Source organism: Erpetoichthys calabaricus, chromosome 14 (assembly GCF_900747795.2).
Source record: "Erpetoichthys calabaricus chromosome 14, fErpCal1.3, whole genome shotgun sequence".
In the NCBI taxonomy this organism is placed as follows: domain Eukaryota; kingdom Metazoa; phylum Chordata; class Cladistia; order Polypteriformes; family Polypteridae; genus Erpetoichthys; species Erpetoichthys calabaricus.
In genome coordinates this window covers 105,319,959-105,339,223 of record NC_041407.2, presented here as the reverse complement: position 1 = coordinate 105,339,223, position 19,265 = coordinate 105,319,959, and the positions used below count along the sequence as shown (strand labels likewise).

The window sequence follows — 19,265 nt, the reverse complement described above, 5'->3', positions numbered from 1 at the left end:
AGGCACTCATGTAGTGATAGATGACCATATTCTAGCCAGAATCCCCAAGTGGTAGTCAAAGGTCTAATCTCTTGGGTCATCCTAAATGAAAGACATTATTTTTTAATAAATGTTGATTAAGCCTGGGAAGCGATTGCAAACCTAAATCTAACAGATCCCTTTATTGTTAATATTTCAATGCAGTTCCAGTTGTAGCCACTAGATGGCAGAAGCATTGCGCGATACAGAGCTCCGTGTTGTGAATTGACAAAAAGACTTCATGGCGCTCACTGAGTCAAGACTGGCAAGCAAAGCCAAGAATGTTTGAACCTGCTGAAGCCTAACATGGGCAGCAGCTGGCATAAGAATTTCAATGTACTACGTGGACTAAAGAATCAATTTGAGCTTGTACCGAGGAAGAGACCCGGCGGGCCTATCACAGATATTTAGGAGCATTATATAGGTAAAAGCTGATTCACATTGAAATATGGAAAATACACTCGGGGGTCCTTTGTAACGAGCTGTAGAATTCTGCAAAGGAAAATGTCTTTATGGTTGACTCTTGCCTTTCTGCTGGAAGAGGCCATCATCTCCTGCATAAGCCCTGCCCTCTGTGACCCTCCCAGAACTGGTCAGTCCGTTAGGTGACGTACTGTAGGTGGCCGTCCAGGGCACACCATCACACAAAGGGCACTGTGTGTGAAAGTTAAGGCAAGCGTGTCCCAGACCCCTACATAACTCAAGCAGCGTGCGCTCCAGAAATCTCCAAACTCTGTGTGATGAACAACAAGGTCACCATTTTGGTAACTCAAGGGGCACATTCTCTGGATACCGAGGGGGGCTTCAAAACCCCAATACCCAAACCTGGATCCTCGAAGTTTAATAATACTGAAATTGTGCTGTGGACAGCAGGGGACATCGTTTATCAAGGGGGGCATTCTCTGGATACCCAGGGGGACCTCAAACCCCAATGAAGGTCCTTTATTGCTAAAAGCGCGCTAAAAGGGTGCCATTTATATAACTCAAGCGGGCCACGCTCCAGATCTTTCCACCCCACCTTCCCCATTCATGCTCTGGACACTGAGGGGCACTATTTTGGTAACTCAAGGGGCATACGCTCCAGACAATAAGGGGGGCAAGCCCTCCCCACTTGCCTCGATACTTCGACTGGCACTGCTCAACCCTGGTGGGCTTTCCCATTGATTATAAGAACTGCCGAGCTGATACGAAGTATTCCACAAAAAGTGTTCTAAATCAGGATTTGGGGAACATGCAGTGTCACCATAACCCCTCCAGACAATTAATTAATTAATTTTGTTGGGGCAAGCCTAAAACCAGTTTGACAGAGTCACTGGGGATTTTATCAAACTACATAACTGGTAGTCCCCACCCCCCAGTTATAAAGGTTATGACCCAAAATTGCCTTAAGCTGAACATTTTAAGTATTGCACAGAAAGAGTAGCACACTACATGGGGAGGACATGCAGACTCTGCCTTCTGGAATTCCATCTGAACACGGAGCTGGGACTGATCTTAACTTAGGTGGACTTTTATGGTCCCAGAGGGGAGTCTGTTTGCAGCTGGAAAAAGTACAAAAATCATAAAGTACTAGCTGTGATACCCATCTAAGATGGGATGAAATCTAAGAAATCAACACAGACCACAGCATTAACATTTGCAGTGCACCATCTGTTGGAATGAATTAGGCAATGCATTTTATTACTAAATGCATTACGCTTGTCATTCCAACAGGTGGCACATCAATAACATTAACAATGCTTTTACAAATCCCATACCAAAGGCATCACACCAAGACCTAGCAATTGGACAGACACATAGATACAAAGGTGCACACACACACACACACACACACACACACACACACACACACACACACACACACACACACACACATTTGTCATTTTATTAAGCTGGATTAATTGATTGTATTTACTGTATCTAGTAGAATGTATTTTGTAATGCTAATAAAATGCATTGCATTTGTCATTGCAACAGATGGCACATCATACACATTGCACTAATAAAATGTATTACTACAAATATTTATGATATGCCATCTATTGGAATGACAAATGCAAAGATTATGCCCCTGTTACATGCAATTTGGAATTCATAAAAGCAGTGTTAATGTATCTGTGTGTCTGTTTCTAGGTCTCTATTATAGCCCATCTGGAATGGAATTTGTAAAAAGCAGTGCAAATGTATCTGATGTGCCATCTGTTGGAATGACAAAAGCAATGCATTTTATTACTACATGCAATCAATTCATCCAGGTTAATAAAAGGACAAGTGTCTGCATGTGCAGGGCCATCTTACCAGAATCATAAGCCCCCGGGGCAAAGTAGTGCACTGGGGCCTTTGTTTTGATAGCTTAACAGAAACATACATAGGTATCAGAGGGCTCCTATGCTCCTGATGCCCCTGGCCAGTGCCCATTGGGCCCATACATTAAGAGGGCCCTGTGTGTGTGTTTGTGTGGGTCCATCCGGTTGCTAGGCCTCTGTTATATGCCATGTTTTTTAATTTGAAATGGAGTTCATAAAATCAGTGTTAATGTATCGGATGCGCCATCTGTTGGAATGGAAAATGCAATGCATTTTATTTCTACTAATGTTTGTGATGTGCCATTTGTTAGACTGACAGAGACAATGCAAGCAGACGGACATATAGATACAAAGACACTTATTTTTTTATTAAGGTGGATGACTAATACCTATTGACTGGTTTCATGCCATTTACTGATAACTAAAGCTTAGCCCTTGAATAACTGAGCAGGTCATTTTCACAAACAACAGAGTTACGTGCTAAACGACACTGTAAAGCCTATTGATCGAAGCTTGTCAAAGCCACCTGTCATCAGTGTGGTGAACAAGTGGCCTGTTGCTGCCCACTGATTGAAAGCCCTAGTCATGCATTGTTGCCTAGGTAACTGCCAGGCTGCATCTGGGTCACTGTGGATTAGAGATGGCGCTCAGAGTGCTTCTTGTCTCCCAGGGCAGCAGTGGTCCTACCCACCCTTCTCTGAATTAATGAAGCCTTCCTACCAAATGGCACTCACAAACCAATTAAATGGGGGTCGGGGGTGTAGGGAGTGAGGACCAGCCATGGTCAGTCAATCTGCCAATGAGTCTCAAACAAGCGCATGGCACCTCATGTGGGCACCGAAGCTGAAGCTGCTGGTTTATTTTTAGGTAAAGCTGCTGTCACATTCAGTTATTCGTCAGCCAAGGCCTTGAAGCGATGGAAAAAACTGTCTTCTATCACGTCCACCATGGTGGTCACCCATTTAATAATTCTTCAATGGAAATATCATCATCGATAGAACACATACAGGTTAGGTGGATTGGCCTGTGTTGTGTGCATTTACTGTCTGATGGACTGGCTTGCACTTTTGTGTTTCAGCTTCCCCATAAACTGCTGAGGATAAAGTGGATTTAGAAAATGGATGGATGGATCGTTAATAGTGGCTCTTTATTATTCCATTCTATACAGAGGTATAAAATAACAAGTAATACATCATTTTCAGCTGTTTGAACTTGAGTAAATTTCATTTAGCGCTACATTTACTACAGACCAAACTATCAAACTCATGAAAGAGGCCAATCAGGTTCGGCGTTGTTCAGACACAGCCAATAGAAAGCCGCCTACCACTCAAAAGTAAAAGCGCCATAGCGCCTCCCAGCGCTCATTCGGCAGGTCGTCCCCAAGCTCGTCACTCTCTGCTGTGACAAGGAAACAGAATGTGCGTTATTGCCAGGGCCGGACTGGAAAACAGCATCGAAGGAAGTCTCTGCTTTCAAATTTAAAAAAGAAGCGTGCTGAAGTAATTGTTTTTCTTCTTTTCCCCTCTTCTTAAGCGATCCAATATGAAGCCCATAAAGCCCCCCAAAAGCGGTGTCTTTTTAATCTGCTTCAAACAAAATGTTATGGGCACAAGTAATATCTTGAGACCATGTACACTGGGCGAACAATATCCGTGTGTTGGACGTGCAAGAAGATATTGCGGACGGATTCTTCTTACAAGCCCAATTGCTGTGTAAGCGGTAGTTCGCTTTAGAGAGAGTATTAATAAAGTTTATTGATTCATTAAAAAAGGAAGGGGGGAAATTAGCGAGGGGAGGCGTGGCTTAGCGTTGTATTTTCGTCATTAAAAGAATTGGCAAACTGGAGTGATCGTTTCTCTGTGGTTACTACATATCGAGGACTCCTCGGCTCCGCTGTTGAGGTCACTCAAGAGCCAAAAAAGAACCGACGCCGGATTCTGGAAAGGTGAAAATAGCGGACTCCATTCACCCAGCGGCTCTTACAGCTCCACACCCAGAACACACAGCTTTTAACAACCAGAACACTATAGAGTGAGCCCGGCCGGTCCGTAAAAGTCACTGGTTAACTGGAGATGACAGACCACTGGCTTCCTGCGAGGGGTCTTGCTGATCCTTATTATGTTAGAGCTAATAAAAGGGTTGCCAGCTTTCCTTCAAGCAGAGGTCGGAATTTGTGTTACTACCTTATGGAATAGCACTGATGGAGTACGTGGGAGATCGACCGGCGGATCGGAGCGGTGTCAGCAGTGAAAAGCGAAGCTGGCGATTTACCAGCCGATCTGCGGTACAGTAGTGGCCAAAAGTTTGGGCTGTGACACAAATCAGTGACGTAGCTCCAGTTCGCGCCACTCGGGGCGGGGCTTCAATTTGCCGCCCTCCGACGTATCTGAATATGTTAACCTATTTAAATAGAAAATTAAAATGTCGTGTAGAGAAAAATTAAGATACATTTTGCATAATTTATATATAGAGAAACAGCAATATTTTTTTCCACATATAATTATTTATAAGCATCAACTAGACAAGAATATAGTACAGAGGCACTGATAAATTAGCTTAATATAATCACGCTGCGAAAACCAGAACCGCTGTGGTGTACAAGTGATAGGTGGGGATGAGCAACAACGCATTCGGATTGTTAACGAAACGAAATTGTGAATTAGTTATTTATCTGCCTAGAAGTTATTATCGGTGTAATGAATTTGTGAATTTCCCCTTGGGATTAAAGTATCTATCTATCTAATGTTTCTGTTTATTTTTGTTATGGCCTCATAAATTTCAACTGCCGTGTCTGATGCCGTCACAGAAGGACCGTCTGAAAATGATTTTTGAAGCATTTGTGGGTGAAAATCAGAGAATTCATTCATGAGTGATATTTTTCCGAACCCCGCTGCTTACACGTGAAGTGTTCTGAGCCTTTTGGCCAATAATGCCGCCCCCAAAAATATGCCGCCCGGGACGGACCGCCCCCCTCCTAGCTACGCCACTGACACAAATGTTGTGTTTTGCAAACTTTGCTGCTTCAGCATTTGATTATTTTTTACACGTTTCTACGTTATACTTGTAAAGAGCCATTTGCCATGTTATTCGGGTCATGTTAAGTTGACAGAAGTATTTTCTTTGTTCTATTGTTGACGTGCATTGCCACTGCATGCTGGGCTGTAGGGAGTGGAAGCAGTGTTGGGGTGGAGTCTTGGGGGGAACACATTTTATAAGGGCTCGGGACACCTCGAGCTGAGTAACAGGGGTCAGGGTTAATTAAGAAAAGGGGAGGGAGCGAGAGGAAGACATGATCAAGTGGTGAAGGGAGCGAACAGTTAAAAGAGAAGGCAAGATGTAGTAGTGACGTGCGGTGAGGTTCATGGCTGGTGAGGCACGGACTCCCATTTACAAATATATGAACCCAAAAGAGGTGGCGCAGTGGGTAACGTTGCTGCCTCGCAGTTAGGAGACCCGGGTTTGCGTCCCTGTGTGGAGTCTCCTCCGGCTGCTCCGCTTTCCTAGGTTAGGTGCATTGACGATTCTAAATTGTCCCTATTTGGTGTGTGCCCTGCGGTGGGCTGGCGCCCTGCCCGGGGTTTGTTTCCTGCCTTGCGCCCTGTGTTGGCTGGGATTGGCTCCAGCAGACCCCCGTGACCCTGTAGTTAGGATATAGCGGATTGGAGGATGGACGGATGGATGAACCCAAAAGAGTCGCTTATTCACTATTGGCAGCCAGCATGCACATTGACAACTGGTTATGTTTCATATCTCATCAGCATTCTTTACACACACATGCACATCGGTAAGGTACAAATGTGGCTAAGAAAGAACGTTACATTTATAGCGGCAAAACAGCCGAGAGGGCGCATTTGCTCGGCGCCATCCACGTGTTCTAAATTTGCCGTTGCAATTCCACAATTCATACTCATTCAATACAAATGAAAGTATAGGGTGGTGTACTAAAAAAACGGATTTCAATTTTGACCTTAATGGAAATTTTTAGTTGTTTTTAAAAGCTTTTAATTCTGATTTTTAATCAATTTTAATACAGACTGTTCAACAAAAGGATAACAAGAAAAACAAACGAATATTTTATTTAAGGTCGAAATTAAGTTGTTAAATATTGGATTGTTTTGTTCTTAGTCTGATCCCATTTTTTTTTTTATAAAATTGAAAGCCGTTTACGGTCTTTACCTTTACTTGTAAATGAACTCCATGCGCCTATCGTACTCAACAAAAATCTCCGTCACTTTCTTGTAAAAGTCCTCCTTATTTTCCTTTAGATTTAAAAATCTTAATCTTCCATTTTGACAGACGGCCGGAACAAAACATACTGAAAAAAAAAATTAACGGACCGCTGCAGTTCAATTGACTTTCTGATTTCGCTAACTTATCGGCGCCTCTGCATAGAAGAACAGGGGTGTGGAACTCCAGGCCTGGAGGGCCGCAGTGGCTGCAGGTTTTCATGCTAACCCTTTTCCTAATCAGTGACCAGTTTTCATTGCTAATTAACTCCTTTTCCCTTCATTTGAATAGCCCTGTTTTTAAGGATTCACTCCTCTCAATTGATCCTTTTCTTCATTAAATGGCAGCCAAACAGAAATGAGATGTGAAACAAGCCAACAGATGACCGGCAACATTGGAGCTTCAGACTCCAACCAATTTCACTCCAACCAATTACTTAACAAGAAGCCGATTCTTGCTGTTAATTAAACCTGTTATTTAATTCCAGGATGTACTGCTGTTCTCATTCTGCCACTGCAGACATTCCTAAAACTATTGATTATCTGTTTTTTTTTTCTAAGAACACTGTCAAATTGTCAAATTGTTTTGGTGGCCTGAGAGATCAGCCTTATCAAGACCTTCACCTTTCTTTATTTTCAGATATTGTGTGATGGCAAAGGTGAGTTGGTCACGTGGCAGCTCATTTTGTGTCTCGTTACTGTTTGGCTGCTAAATAAGGAAAAAGAAACAACTAAGGGGCCTGAGTTGAGTTAATTAAAATTAAGGCAAAAGAAGTTAATTAGCAGCAAATTAATTAAGAAGAAGGTTAGAATGAAAACCTGCAGCCACTGCGGAACCTCCAGGACTGGAGTTTGACACCTGTGGCGTTGACGAATAGCAGCAAGGAGCACCTGTTAGGCTCACATGCGCCCTCTTCAGGGCGCCACGGTACTGTCGGCCTCTTCTTCTGCCATTTCACTGCGGTGTTATGTACGACCAGCAAGACTAAATAAAAAGATATTAGCCAGATGGTGGAAAGTCGGAGTGTATAATAAACGTGTCTGCAAATCTTATATTGGTGACTGTGGAGTAGCGGGGCAACTTTATCTCACTATCAGGCCCGGTCTTAGGTATTATGGGGCCCTAGGCGAAAGGGGGGTCCAGGGGCCCCCTGAGGGGGGCGGAGCCCCAATGGAAGCTCTGTGAAATGCGTGAAAAATTAGACCAAGGAGTCGATCCGGGGCCCCAGGCGGTCGCCTACTTCGCCTATGCCTAAGGCCGGGCCTGACTGGGACAAATAATGCTGTAGTATATTTAAGTATATATGACAATTGCTCACTCGGACAATTTGTTTTGGGGGCCCCCAAGAAGGCGGGGGCCCTAAACTTTAGCTTGTGTAGCTTATACGTAAATCCTGCACTGCTCACTATATAACAGCGGTCGGGATTGTCCTTCCGTCCCATGATGCGCAGTCGCCTTCTGCGCAGCTGCCCGAAAAACCTTATGAGATCAACATCTCGGCAGGCGGTGGGTTTACGGCCGCGAAAATTCAAAGAGAAAGGCGACTTCGATTAAAGCTCTAGAAGCCTGAAAGGCAATTTCGACTACAGCTCGAGGCCTAATTACGCATTCATTCAATACACCAATATCAGGTTTGTGGTGCTTATACTTATTACTATCCATCCATTTACCAACCCGCTGAATCCGAACACAGGGTCACGGGGGGGTCTGCTGGAGCCAGTCCCAGCCAATACAGGGCACAAGGCAGGGAACCAATCCCGGGCAGGGTGCCAACCCACCGCAGGACACACACAAACACACCCACAAGCACACCAAGCACACACTAGGGCCAATTTAGAATCACCAATCCACCTAACCTGCATGTCTTTGGACTGTGGGAGGAAACCGGAGCGCCCGGAGGAAACCCATGCAGGGTGGACCCGGGAAGCGAACCCAGGTCTCCTAACTGTGAGGCAGCAGCACTACCACTGCGCCACCGTGCCGCCCACTTATTACTATTCCACTCGTAAATAAATAATCTTCGTACTCGTGGATTAGCGAGGGGGCGTGGTATGTGTGGCAGGAGCAGTTCCCAGGTGATGCATGATGCGGATGGTCCTCACTTAAGTGCACAGGTGAGGAGTCGTCCACATCCGTAATTGGTGCTGGGAGCTGCTAATTGCCACATCTGATCCACTTCCCCGTAATAAATAGAAGCGGCTAGGGGATTAAAAAAAAAAAAAAAGAAATGGAAAAGTGAACGCAGGGAGCAGAACCCGCATCATCACAGCGACATACAGACAGGGCCGGATTTATATGAAAAGAGGCCCTAGGCTGTTCCACTTATGAGGCCCTTTCACCTTCCATTTTTAAGTTTGTAAATTACATGAGAGATAATAAAATTTTGCTAACAATTTGAATGTAGGCCCGTCTTGATCTTGAGGCCCTAGGCTGAAGCCTAGTTAGCCTATAGGAAAATCCGGCCCTGCATACAGAATGACCGCAACAGGCACGCACCAATTGACTGCATCAGCCCAGCGTATGATGGAGAGCGCAGTCCGAGGTGAGGGGAGGCTCGTCGCTGCCACAGCTCGCGTTTATCTCCTGTATTTGAATAGGAAATGCGCAAATTCAGCGATTTTGACTATACAAACGATCACAATTATTCAAATTATACAGAAAACAAATTTATAGCACAGACCAGTGGACACATTTACTTTATGTTATCATTATTCGTTGTTTTTTTACTTTTCATGCTGCCTCCACGTCCCTGATGGATTGTCTCGCTGTTGGCACAATGACACAGGACTCCTGGTAGCGTTCACCTTTTCCCTCTCCGGACGATCAATTTTTCCAGATGTCCCAAACAGTCGGCAAGAGGATTCATCCAAAAAAAAAAGAACTTTGCACCCGCAGTCTTCTGCTGACCAATCCTTGTACTTCCTGCTGAATTTCAGTCTGTTCTTGATGGTTTTTTTTTTTTGGAATGAACTGCCGTCTTTGCTACCCTTCTTGACACAAAGCCATTGTCTGAAAGTCTTCACCTCCCTCTCACCCACCTGCTGCCAATACTGAGCCAGCTCTGTAGGGTGCCAACACCATTCTGTAGCTAACCCCTCAGAAGGAGACGGGCCTGGAACTTACTGGAACTTACTTTTAGCTGATCATTCTGTGCCAGGGCCAAAATGAGTGAAAATGGGGTTTTGTGAACAATTGGACTTTTTCTGCCAATAAAGCTCTTGGCAATGAATGAATATGCATCTGATCACTCTGCACTGTAACATAACAACAATGGGAATTGCCACCACCAAATCTGAAGCTGCAAATTTTGCAAAACACCACATTCGTGTCACTGCCAAAACTTTTGGCCACCACTGTATGGTCCATCCCTCACCTATGGCCATGAGCTTTGGGTAGTGAAGACGGATACAAGAGGCCGAAATGAGCTTCCTCTGCAGGGGTGTCTGCATGGCTTAGTCTTGGGCGCGGCGACATTCTGGAGGAGCTCAAAGCAGAGTGGCACATGGAGAGGAGCCACTTGAGGTGAATCAGGCATCTGATTAGGATTCCACCTCCTGGACGCCTACCCGGGGTACTGTTTCATGCATGTCTAGCTGGGGAAAAAAATGACGGTATAGACCTAGACCATGCTGGAGAAGTAATGTCTCCCAACCAGTCAAGGAACACCTCTGTATCCCCCCTGAGGAGTTGGTGGGGAAAATTAACTTCTGGGCACCTTTGCTTAGACTGCCTATGTCGGTGGTCTCAAACTCTGGTCCCAGAGGGCTGCAGTGGTCAAATAAGTCAAATAAAATGAATTCAAAAGAAGTTAATCAGCAGCAAAAACAGGTCACTGATTAAGAAAAAGGGCTAGAATGAAAACCTGCGGACCTCCAGGACCAGAGTTTGAGAACCCTGACCTATGTGAACCCCACCTAGATAAGTGGTAGTAAAGGGATGGGTGGGCCCAAGTGGGCACTGCCTTCTTCTTTCAGCTGCTCCTGTTAGAGATTGCCACAGCGGATCGTCTTCTTCCATATCTTCCTGTCCTCGTCATCTTGCTCTGTCACACCCATCACCTGCATGTCCTCTCTCACCACACCCATAAACCTTCTCTTATGCCTTCCTCTTCTCCAATTGTCTGGCAGCTCTATCCTTATCATCCTTCTCCCAATATACCCCTCATCTCTCCTCTGCACATGTCCAAACCAACGCAATCTTGCCTCTCTGCCTTTGTCACCCAACCATCCAAACTGAGCCGACCCTCTAATGTCCTCATTTCTAATCCTGTCCATCCTCGTCACACCCAATGCACATCTTAGCATCTTTAACTCTGCCACCTCCAGCTCTGTCTCCTGCTTTCTAGTCAGTGCCACCGTCTCCAGCCCATATAACATAGCTGGTCTCACTACTGTCCTGTAGACCTTCCCGTTCACTCTTGCTGATAACCATCTGTTACAAATCACTCCTGACACTCTTCTCCACCCTGCCTGCACTCTCTTCTTCACTTCTCTTCCACAATCCCCATTACTCTGTACTGTTGATCCCAAGTATTTAAACTCATCCACCTTTGCCAGCTCTGCTCCCTGCATTCTTACCATTCCACTGACTTCCCTATCATTTACACACATGTATTCTGTCTTAGTGGTCCTACTGACCTTCATTCCTCTCTTCTGTAGAGCATATCTCCCTCTCCAGGGTCTCCTCAGCCTGCTCCCTACTCTCACTACAGATCACCATGTCATCATCAAACATCACAGTCCACGGGGACTCCTGTCTAATCTCGTCTGTTAACCTGTCCATCACCATTGGAGATAAGAAAGGGTTCAGAGCCAATCCCTGATGTAATCCCACCTTCATCACTCCTACCGCAGACCTCACCACGGTCACACTTCCCTCGTACATGTCCTGTACAACTCTTACGTACTTCTCTGCCACTCCCGACTTCCTCATCCAATACCACAGCTCTTCTCAGTCTCCCTGTCTTATGCTTTCTCCAGGTCCACAAAGACACAATGCAACTCCTTCTGGCCTTCTCTAAACTTCTCCATCAACACCCTCAGAGCAAACATTTCATCTGTGGTGCTCTTTCTTGGCATGAAACCATCCTACTGCTCACTAATCATCACCTCATTTCTTAACCAAACTTCCACTACTCTTTCCCATAACTTCTTGCTGTGGCTCATCAGTTTTATCCCCCTGTAGTTACAGCAGTCCTGCACATCCCTCTTATTCTTAAATATTGGCACCAATACACTTCTTCTCCACTCCTCAGGCCTCCTCTCACTTTCCAAGATTCCATTAAACAATCGGGTTACAAACTACACTGCCGTCTCTCCTGAACACCTCCATGCTTCCACAAGTATGTCATCTGGACCAACGGCCTTTTTATCGCCGTCCTTACTTCCTCCTTGCTAATCTGTTGCAGTTCCTGATTCATTATCTCCACATCATCCAACCTCTTCTCTCTCTCATTCTCTTCATTCATCAGCCTCTCAAAGTACTCTTTCCATCTGCTCAACAGACTCTCCTCACTTGTGAGTACGTTTCCATCTTTATCCTTTATCACCCTAACCTGCTGCACGTCTTTCCCAGCTCAGACCCTCTGTCTCGCCAATCTGTACCGGTCCTTGATGAAAATGCATTAAAGTATGTACAGGGTAGGATTCAAAAGTAATGAGCCTTTGTTCAAAAAGACAAATTTATTGAGCAAATCGGTACAACTAATTAATAGTCTTCAAAATTGGCACCTCCTGCATCGATACACTTTTGTAGGCGGCTTTTCCATGACTCGAAGGCGTCCACGTAGGCCTGTTCCGGGATGGCTGCAAGGGCTGCCTTGACATTTGCTTGGATGTCCTCGATCGAGTCGAAGCGTTTTCCTTTCAGTGCTGATTTTAAGCACGGAAACAAGAAGAAGTCAGAAGGCAACACGTCCGGACTGTAGGGAGGCTGGGGGACCACCGGAACGTTCACCCGGGCCAGGTAGGTGCTCACGATGAAGGCGGTGTGGCTGGGTGCGTTATCGTGGTGAAGCTTCCAGCTGTCCTTGATGTCCCTTCGCTTGCGCGCGACGCTTCTTTTCAGCCTTTTCAGGACTTCCAAGTAGTAAGCAGCATTCACGGTCTGTCCTTGCAGGACAAACTCGTAGTGGATGATCCCCTTCACTCCGAAGAAGGCAATGAGCATGGTCTTCGTCTTCAACACGTACCGTTGCTCTAACGAACTTTCCATTCCACCGTGTAACGCACTACCGCACAGGGGTTCCCGTCAAGGCCGATCCTACCGCTCCGAAAGCTCGGAGTGGTAGGAGCTCCGTTGCGTTGTGAAGCCAACACCCACCGTCGCCGTCGTTGGCAAGTGGGGCGCGCGGCGAGGTACGTTCACGTCAGAACAAAATGAGGCTCATTACTTTTGAATCCTACCCCTGTATATTACATTTCACAGATAAATCGTTAACTTCATTTAAAAAATGAATGCTGTTGATAATTACACATGTGGGGGCGGCACAGTAGCGCTGCTGCCTCGCAGGGAGTCACGTCCCTGGTGTTCCTTGCCTGGAGTTTGCTTCCCACAGTGTGTAGACATTCAGGTTTGGGGATTTGGTGACACTTAAATGACGCCAGTGTATATGTGTGTCCTTGTATAAACCTTGCGATGAGCTGATGCCCCGTCCAGGGATTGTTTCTGCCTCGTGCCCGATGCTAGCTGGAATGGCCGCATTCCCAGATTTATGGATGTAATCGGACCTTACTCCTTTTCTATGTTAACTAATGTTGTCTTATTTTAATTTCTTATTTTTTTCTGTTATTTCTTCATTATGTAAAGCACTTTGGGCTACTTTTTGTATGAAAATGTGCTATATAAATAAATGTTGTTGTTGTAATCATTAAACATCCATCCTTTCCAGCGATATCGTGGTAAGGTGTCCTCGGAATGTGATGGATGTCTCAGGCAATTCACAACACAGCGAAGCCGAAGTTTTCTCACCGTGATGACATCCCGCACTGCCACCTGGTGGAATCTTCCAGATCTGCGTAACGTACGCGTGCACGTCTAAACAGTACGACGCTTTGTACAGTAGGGTCCGGAGTATAAACCCGGCCTGGGCTGCCTATTGTACCAGACGTCATCAGCATCCGGGTCTTGTTGTGTGTCCTTCACGTGTCACCCGCCCGCTTTCCCTTCCTATTTTAAACCTGATGTCACTTTGGACAGTCAGACCGGAGAGCCAGAAAGGCAGCGAACTGCTCGGCTTTGCTCTTCGGCAACGAAGGAAAACTTCAGTTCACTAAAAAAATAAAACAGAGCTGGAATGTCGGATAAACGACGTCCTCAGGAGAACTAAATTAAGTTGTCATTTTAATTAAGTTTACAAGAATGGAAATGATGTTGTAATTTGTGTAAACTCATTAAGAGACGCATCAGCAAATTCAGCAATTAAAAGGCGCACAGCAGACCGAGGCGCCTCCTCGTCATTTATTTATTTTACAGTTTTGGTCCCGTGGGAGAAGCGTGTGGACAAAGGCTGCCACTCGTGCCAAACGCAACAGACAGAGACCCCCCCTCTGCACTTAGCAATAACGTGAATTTTGTATCTGGATGGCCATCCATTTATACCCGACATTAAAACTCGCATCGCGTCCGCTCCGAAATCCGATGTCACATTCAAACTGAAATCGGCTTCAGCGTACTGTATGTGTTTGCTGTGTCTGGAAATGAAAATGCATTTGTATTTACACTCGTGACCGCAATCCATTTTAGACCACCTCTGAAGGTGCTCTGAAGGGTCCATTCACAGCGGCACTGCACACTGGGCTTTTAATGTGTGGTGTAGTAGTTAAGGCTTTGGACTTTAAACCTGGACGTTGTGGATTTAAATCCCGTTACTGACATCGTGTGACCCTGAGCAAGTCACTTGACAATTGGGAAAAAACTAAAGAAATGTAACCAATTGTACGATAATGGAATAAATGCGACAGCCAAATAAGTAATTGTCGTGATCATGTCACCAAAACACTGTCACCGCCAGAGAGGCAGGAATGAAAGGCACTATACAATAAATAGAGAGATACGAAAGACACAGTATGACAGACAGATATGAAAGGTGCCATATATTAAATAGATGGCTATTAAAGTCACTATATGATTGAAAGATATAAAGGACAGGCCGTGTGGCGCAGAGGTTATGGATTTGGACTTTAAACCCTGAGGTTGTGGGTTCGAATCTGACACTGTGTGACCCTGAGCGGCCTGTACTCTAATTGGAAAAAGAAAATCTCTTTGGATGACGGTGTCCGCCAAATACATAAATGTAAATGAAAGATGCTATAAAATAAGAAGATTGATGGGAAAGCCATCAAAAATCGATGAATAGATTTGAGAAGTAAATAAACAGAAATAAAAGCAACATAGATAGATGTGAAAGGCATTATGTAATAAATAGATCTGAGAAGCACTATATAATAGATGCAAAAAGTCACTATACATGGACATGAAATGCATTATACAACATATAGAAATGAAAGGCAGTATATAATAGATACATATAAAAGAAATTAGATGAATAGATAAAAGTGAAAAGCGCTATACAACAGATATCTGAAAGCCACGATATAATTGATAAACAGGAAAGTTGCTAAGTAATAAATTCATACAGCAGATGTGAAAGGCACTATACAGTAGATCAGTAGATAATAAACATATCGATCTGAAAGGTACTCTGATTGGAAGAAATGAAAGGCACTATACAATAGACAGATAGGAAAGAAAGTAGAGACATGTAAATGTAAAACACTATTCAACAGATATGTGAAAGTCAGTATATAACTGATAGATGGGAAAGCGACTAAGAAATAAACACATACAGTAGATGTGAAAGGCACTATACAATAGATAGGAGAATAGCCATGAAAGGTGCTATATGATAAGTAGATGTGAAGGTTACTGTATACTAAATAGATGTGATACAATATATGCAATAAATTATATATATTATATATATAATATGCACACAATAAATACATATGTGAAATCGGTATATAATTGATATGAAAGGCACTACAAAGAAGGAAGAGTCACTATATAACAAATAGATATGCACTATGTAATAAATTGATACGGCAGAGGTGAAAGGCGCTATATAATAGTTCAGCAGGGCGCCTCCTACCTGGGATTTGGATTTCCGTGGGCTGAAGCCGTCAGACGCAGCCTTGGGGGAGCAGGACGGCGTGCTGTTGGATGAGGCAGATCCCTTTGTAGCATCTGAGAAGCAGGAGAAAGGCACAAATGGTGACCCTGAGGAGCGGGACGGACTCTCCGAGGGATCTCTGTGAACAGGACACGAGAGAAGGCGTCAAAAAAAAAAAATTAAAAGTGCAAACAACAAAAAAAGTGAACGATCCCAAAATAATTAGGATGACATCAAATGAGCTTGGACCCCATGAGACGGAATTCATTCGCCCGCTCTTAGCGGGACTGCGCAGCGAGATTATTGTAATTTTACTGACGACAGATGAGCTGGAGTTATTTACTGTGCAGCTCTTGTTATTCTTACAGAGTTTCCCAGCACAGTTTTTACCGATGAAGAAGTACTGAATATTTGGACAGTGCCCGTGTGCTTCATTGCAGTAAGTACAATCTGGAAAGTAAAATTGCATTAGAAACTTTATTTTCTAGAACAATTCTTTACGAAATCTATTAAATCTAATCTAGTGGGTCAAGTGACAAATTCAGGGTCACGCAGTGGATTGGATTGGTAACACTGGGCTTTTCAGTCCAGCTCTGTGGCCAGCATACTGGCCGTGTTTGTAGGATCCTCAAACTGTAACTGGTGAAACAAACCCTTAATAAAAACAATCACCTATAAAACCTGAGTGTTCAGTTCTTATTAGACTGGAGCCGCAGTTCTACTTTTCATTTAAATGTCCGCAATTACGGCGTATTTACATAATAATCCCTCCCCAGTGACCTCTAGTGGTTAAGTGTGGATGCAAATTATTACTGGCATGAAGAGTCGCACTGCATAAGCAGTAATAAAAGCATCAGAAATTACAGATTCATAGGATGAATTCTGTCATATGAACAAAATCTTACTCGCATTTGTTAAATAACGACGTGACCTTCAACTCAGACAGATGGGTCTTCTCTAATTATCATTCTGTTTCAATAGTAGTAATGTAAATTTATATTTCCATGTATGTAACAATAGGTCTCCCTGCTGGCTTCTAATGCACTGAGCACTCGCTGCTCCCTTTCGCCCTTCTATTATATAACAAACAATTACATTTCAGAGAAAGAAATCCCCTTCACACAAATTACTCAGACTTTCCTTTTAAAAATTGCTCGCAATTTTTATCTTTCAAAATTCCGCTAACTGAAACAGTCAAAGCAAAGTAATCCGCAAAACAAATTCTTTACACGTTTTACGTTTTAGTTGAGCCGACCACTCAATCTGTTCAAGCATTTTTAATCAGTACTGTGGAAAATAAGAAATAGCCATCTATTAATAAATTATATAGTGCCTTTAAAATCAATTCATCCATCATATGCCATTCACATTTATCAATTATACAGCACCTTTTAAATCTATGTATCCATAAAAAAGTGCATTTCATATCTATCTATTATATAATGCCATTCATATTTATCTTTCAATCATATGGCACCTTTCAGATCTATTATATAGGGCATTTCATATTTATTTTTCTATTATATAGTGCCATTCAGATCTGTACTTTATCCTTTTCACATTTATCTATTATATAATACCTTTCAGATCTCTGTTATATAGCACCTTCCAGATTTATGTATCCATCTTTCTAATATATAGCTTTTCAGATCTATCTATCCATTATATAGTGCATTTCATATTATTTAATGCCTTTCATATTTGTCTATCAATTATATAGTGCTTTACAGATCCATCTGTTTATATAGTGTCTTTCACATTTATTTATCTATTATAGAGCGCCTTTCATATCTAACTATCTATCTATCTCATATAGTGCCTTTCATAATTATATAGTGCCCTTCACATCTATCTATTATATCAGTGGTTCTCAAACTGTGGGGCAGGTGCCGAAGTAACAAAGGGGGGGGGGGGGGGGGGGGGGCGTGAAGATGTGAAAAAAGAAAACAAGAATCGAAAATTTGAAAAATCCATCTATTGAAACCAAAACAAATGAACTTAAACTACATTCTGATACTAGAAAAATAAATATAAAGTTAGATAAATGTCGATAAAAGTTAAGTAGGTATAATAAAATATGTATCTATGATATATCATTAATTTAAAAAAGAACAAGTTGGTATTAGTGGGCTCCTTTCAAAGAAAAGTTAGGGGGGCGCGATTAAAACTGTTATGAAAACTCAGGTCGCAAATAGTTAAAGGTTGAGAAACGCTGTTATATATAGTGCCTTTCATTTCTATACAGTATCTATCTATCTATCTCTCTCTCACTCAAATACTGCCTTTCATTTCTATATATGTATCTAATGTGCCTTTCAGATCAATCTCTCTCTTTCATATACAGTGGTGCCTTTCATAATTAGATAGAATTGAAAGGCACTATACATCTATCTCATATAGTGCCTTTCATAATTATATAGTGCCTTTCAATTCTATGTATCTAATATAATGCCTTTCATAATGATATAGTGCCTTTCAATTCTATATAATTATATAGTGCCTTTCAATTCTATGTATCTCTCTATAGTGCCTTTCAATTCTATGTATCTAATATAGTGCCTTTCATAATTATATAGTGCCTTTCAATTCTATGTATCTATCTAGTGCCTTTCATAATTATAGAGTGCCTTTCAATTCTATGTATCTAATATAATGCCCTTCATAATTATATAGTGCCTTTCAATTCTATGTATCTAATATAGTGCCTTTCATAATTATATAGTGCCTTTCAATTCTATGTATCTATCTATAGTGCCTTTCATAATTTATATAGTGCCTTTCAATTCTATGTATCTAATATAGTGCCTTTCATAATTTATATAGTGCCTTTCAATTCTATGTATCTATCTATAGTGCCTTTCATAATTTATATAGTGCCTTTCAATTCTATGTATCTAATATAGTGCCTTTCATAATTTATATAGTGCCTTTCAATTCTATGTATCTATCTATAGTGCCTTTCATAATTTATACAGTGCCTTTCAATTCTATGTATCTATCTATAGTGCCTTTCATAATTTATATAGTGCCTTTCAATTCTATGTATCTATCTATAGTGCCTTTCATAATTATATAGTGCCTTACACTTCTGTCTATTTACGTATTTGTTTATTTGTTCTCTCTGAACTCTGATAGCTGCTCTCGTACGTTTTTTACTTTTCTTTAATTGCTGTTTGGTTGAGTTAACACTGAGATGCACTGACCGCGATGCTGTGAGTTCTTCAGGTGAGAATTAAAAGAATTACATGAACATCAAGTATTCAGGAAAGAAACCACCAATAACTGCAACATCAAATATTAATTAAGTTTTGAGGACCCACAATGGTTTCCCTAAGTATTCAGAGCCCTCACTTTCTGTCTTGTAGATTTTATTTTAAGTGGATACATTTGCCATTTTTTTTACCCATCACTCTACCCTCAATAGTCCATAATGACAAAGTGAAGACCTGTTTTCAGACAGGTGGGCAAATTTATTAAAACGCACAACCTGAACTCTCTCTTTCCAAGAAGTCTTGAGACCCTTTGCTGTGGCCCTGCACATTGTA

At 42.7% G+C, this 19,265-nt stretch overlaps 3 protein-coding genes across 4 annotated transcripts in view; 2 read left to right on the top strand and 1 right to left on the bottom strand.

The window, feature by feature from the left end:
• LOC114664509 (pyruvate dehydrogenase (acetyl-transferring) kinase isozyme 2, mitochondrial-like) overlaps nt 1–19,265 on the top strand; it is a 905,310-nt gene that overhangs the window by 72,872 nt on the left and 813,173 nt on the right. The gene's annotated exons all lie outside the window — the stretch shown is intronic.
• The window catches only part of LOC127530166 (uncharacterized), a 341,522-nt gene that overhangs the window by 84,753 nt on the left and 237,504 nt on the right, over nt 1–19,265 (top strand). The window lies entirely within an intron of this gene.
• samd14 (sterile alpha motif domain containing 14) overlaps nt 1–19,265 on the bottom strand; it is a 101,994-nt gene that overhangs the window by 17,146 nt on the left and 65,583 nt on the right. For both annotated transcript variants that reach the window (XM_028819969.2, XM_051936403.1), the window contains one exon: nt 15,700–15,859. In XM_028819969.2, the coding sequence (XP_028675802.1) occupies nt 15,700–15,859 (160 nt within the window). The remainder of the gene's footprint in view (nt 1–15,699; nt 15,860–19,265) is intronic.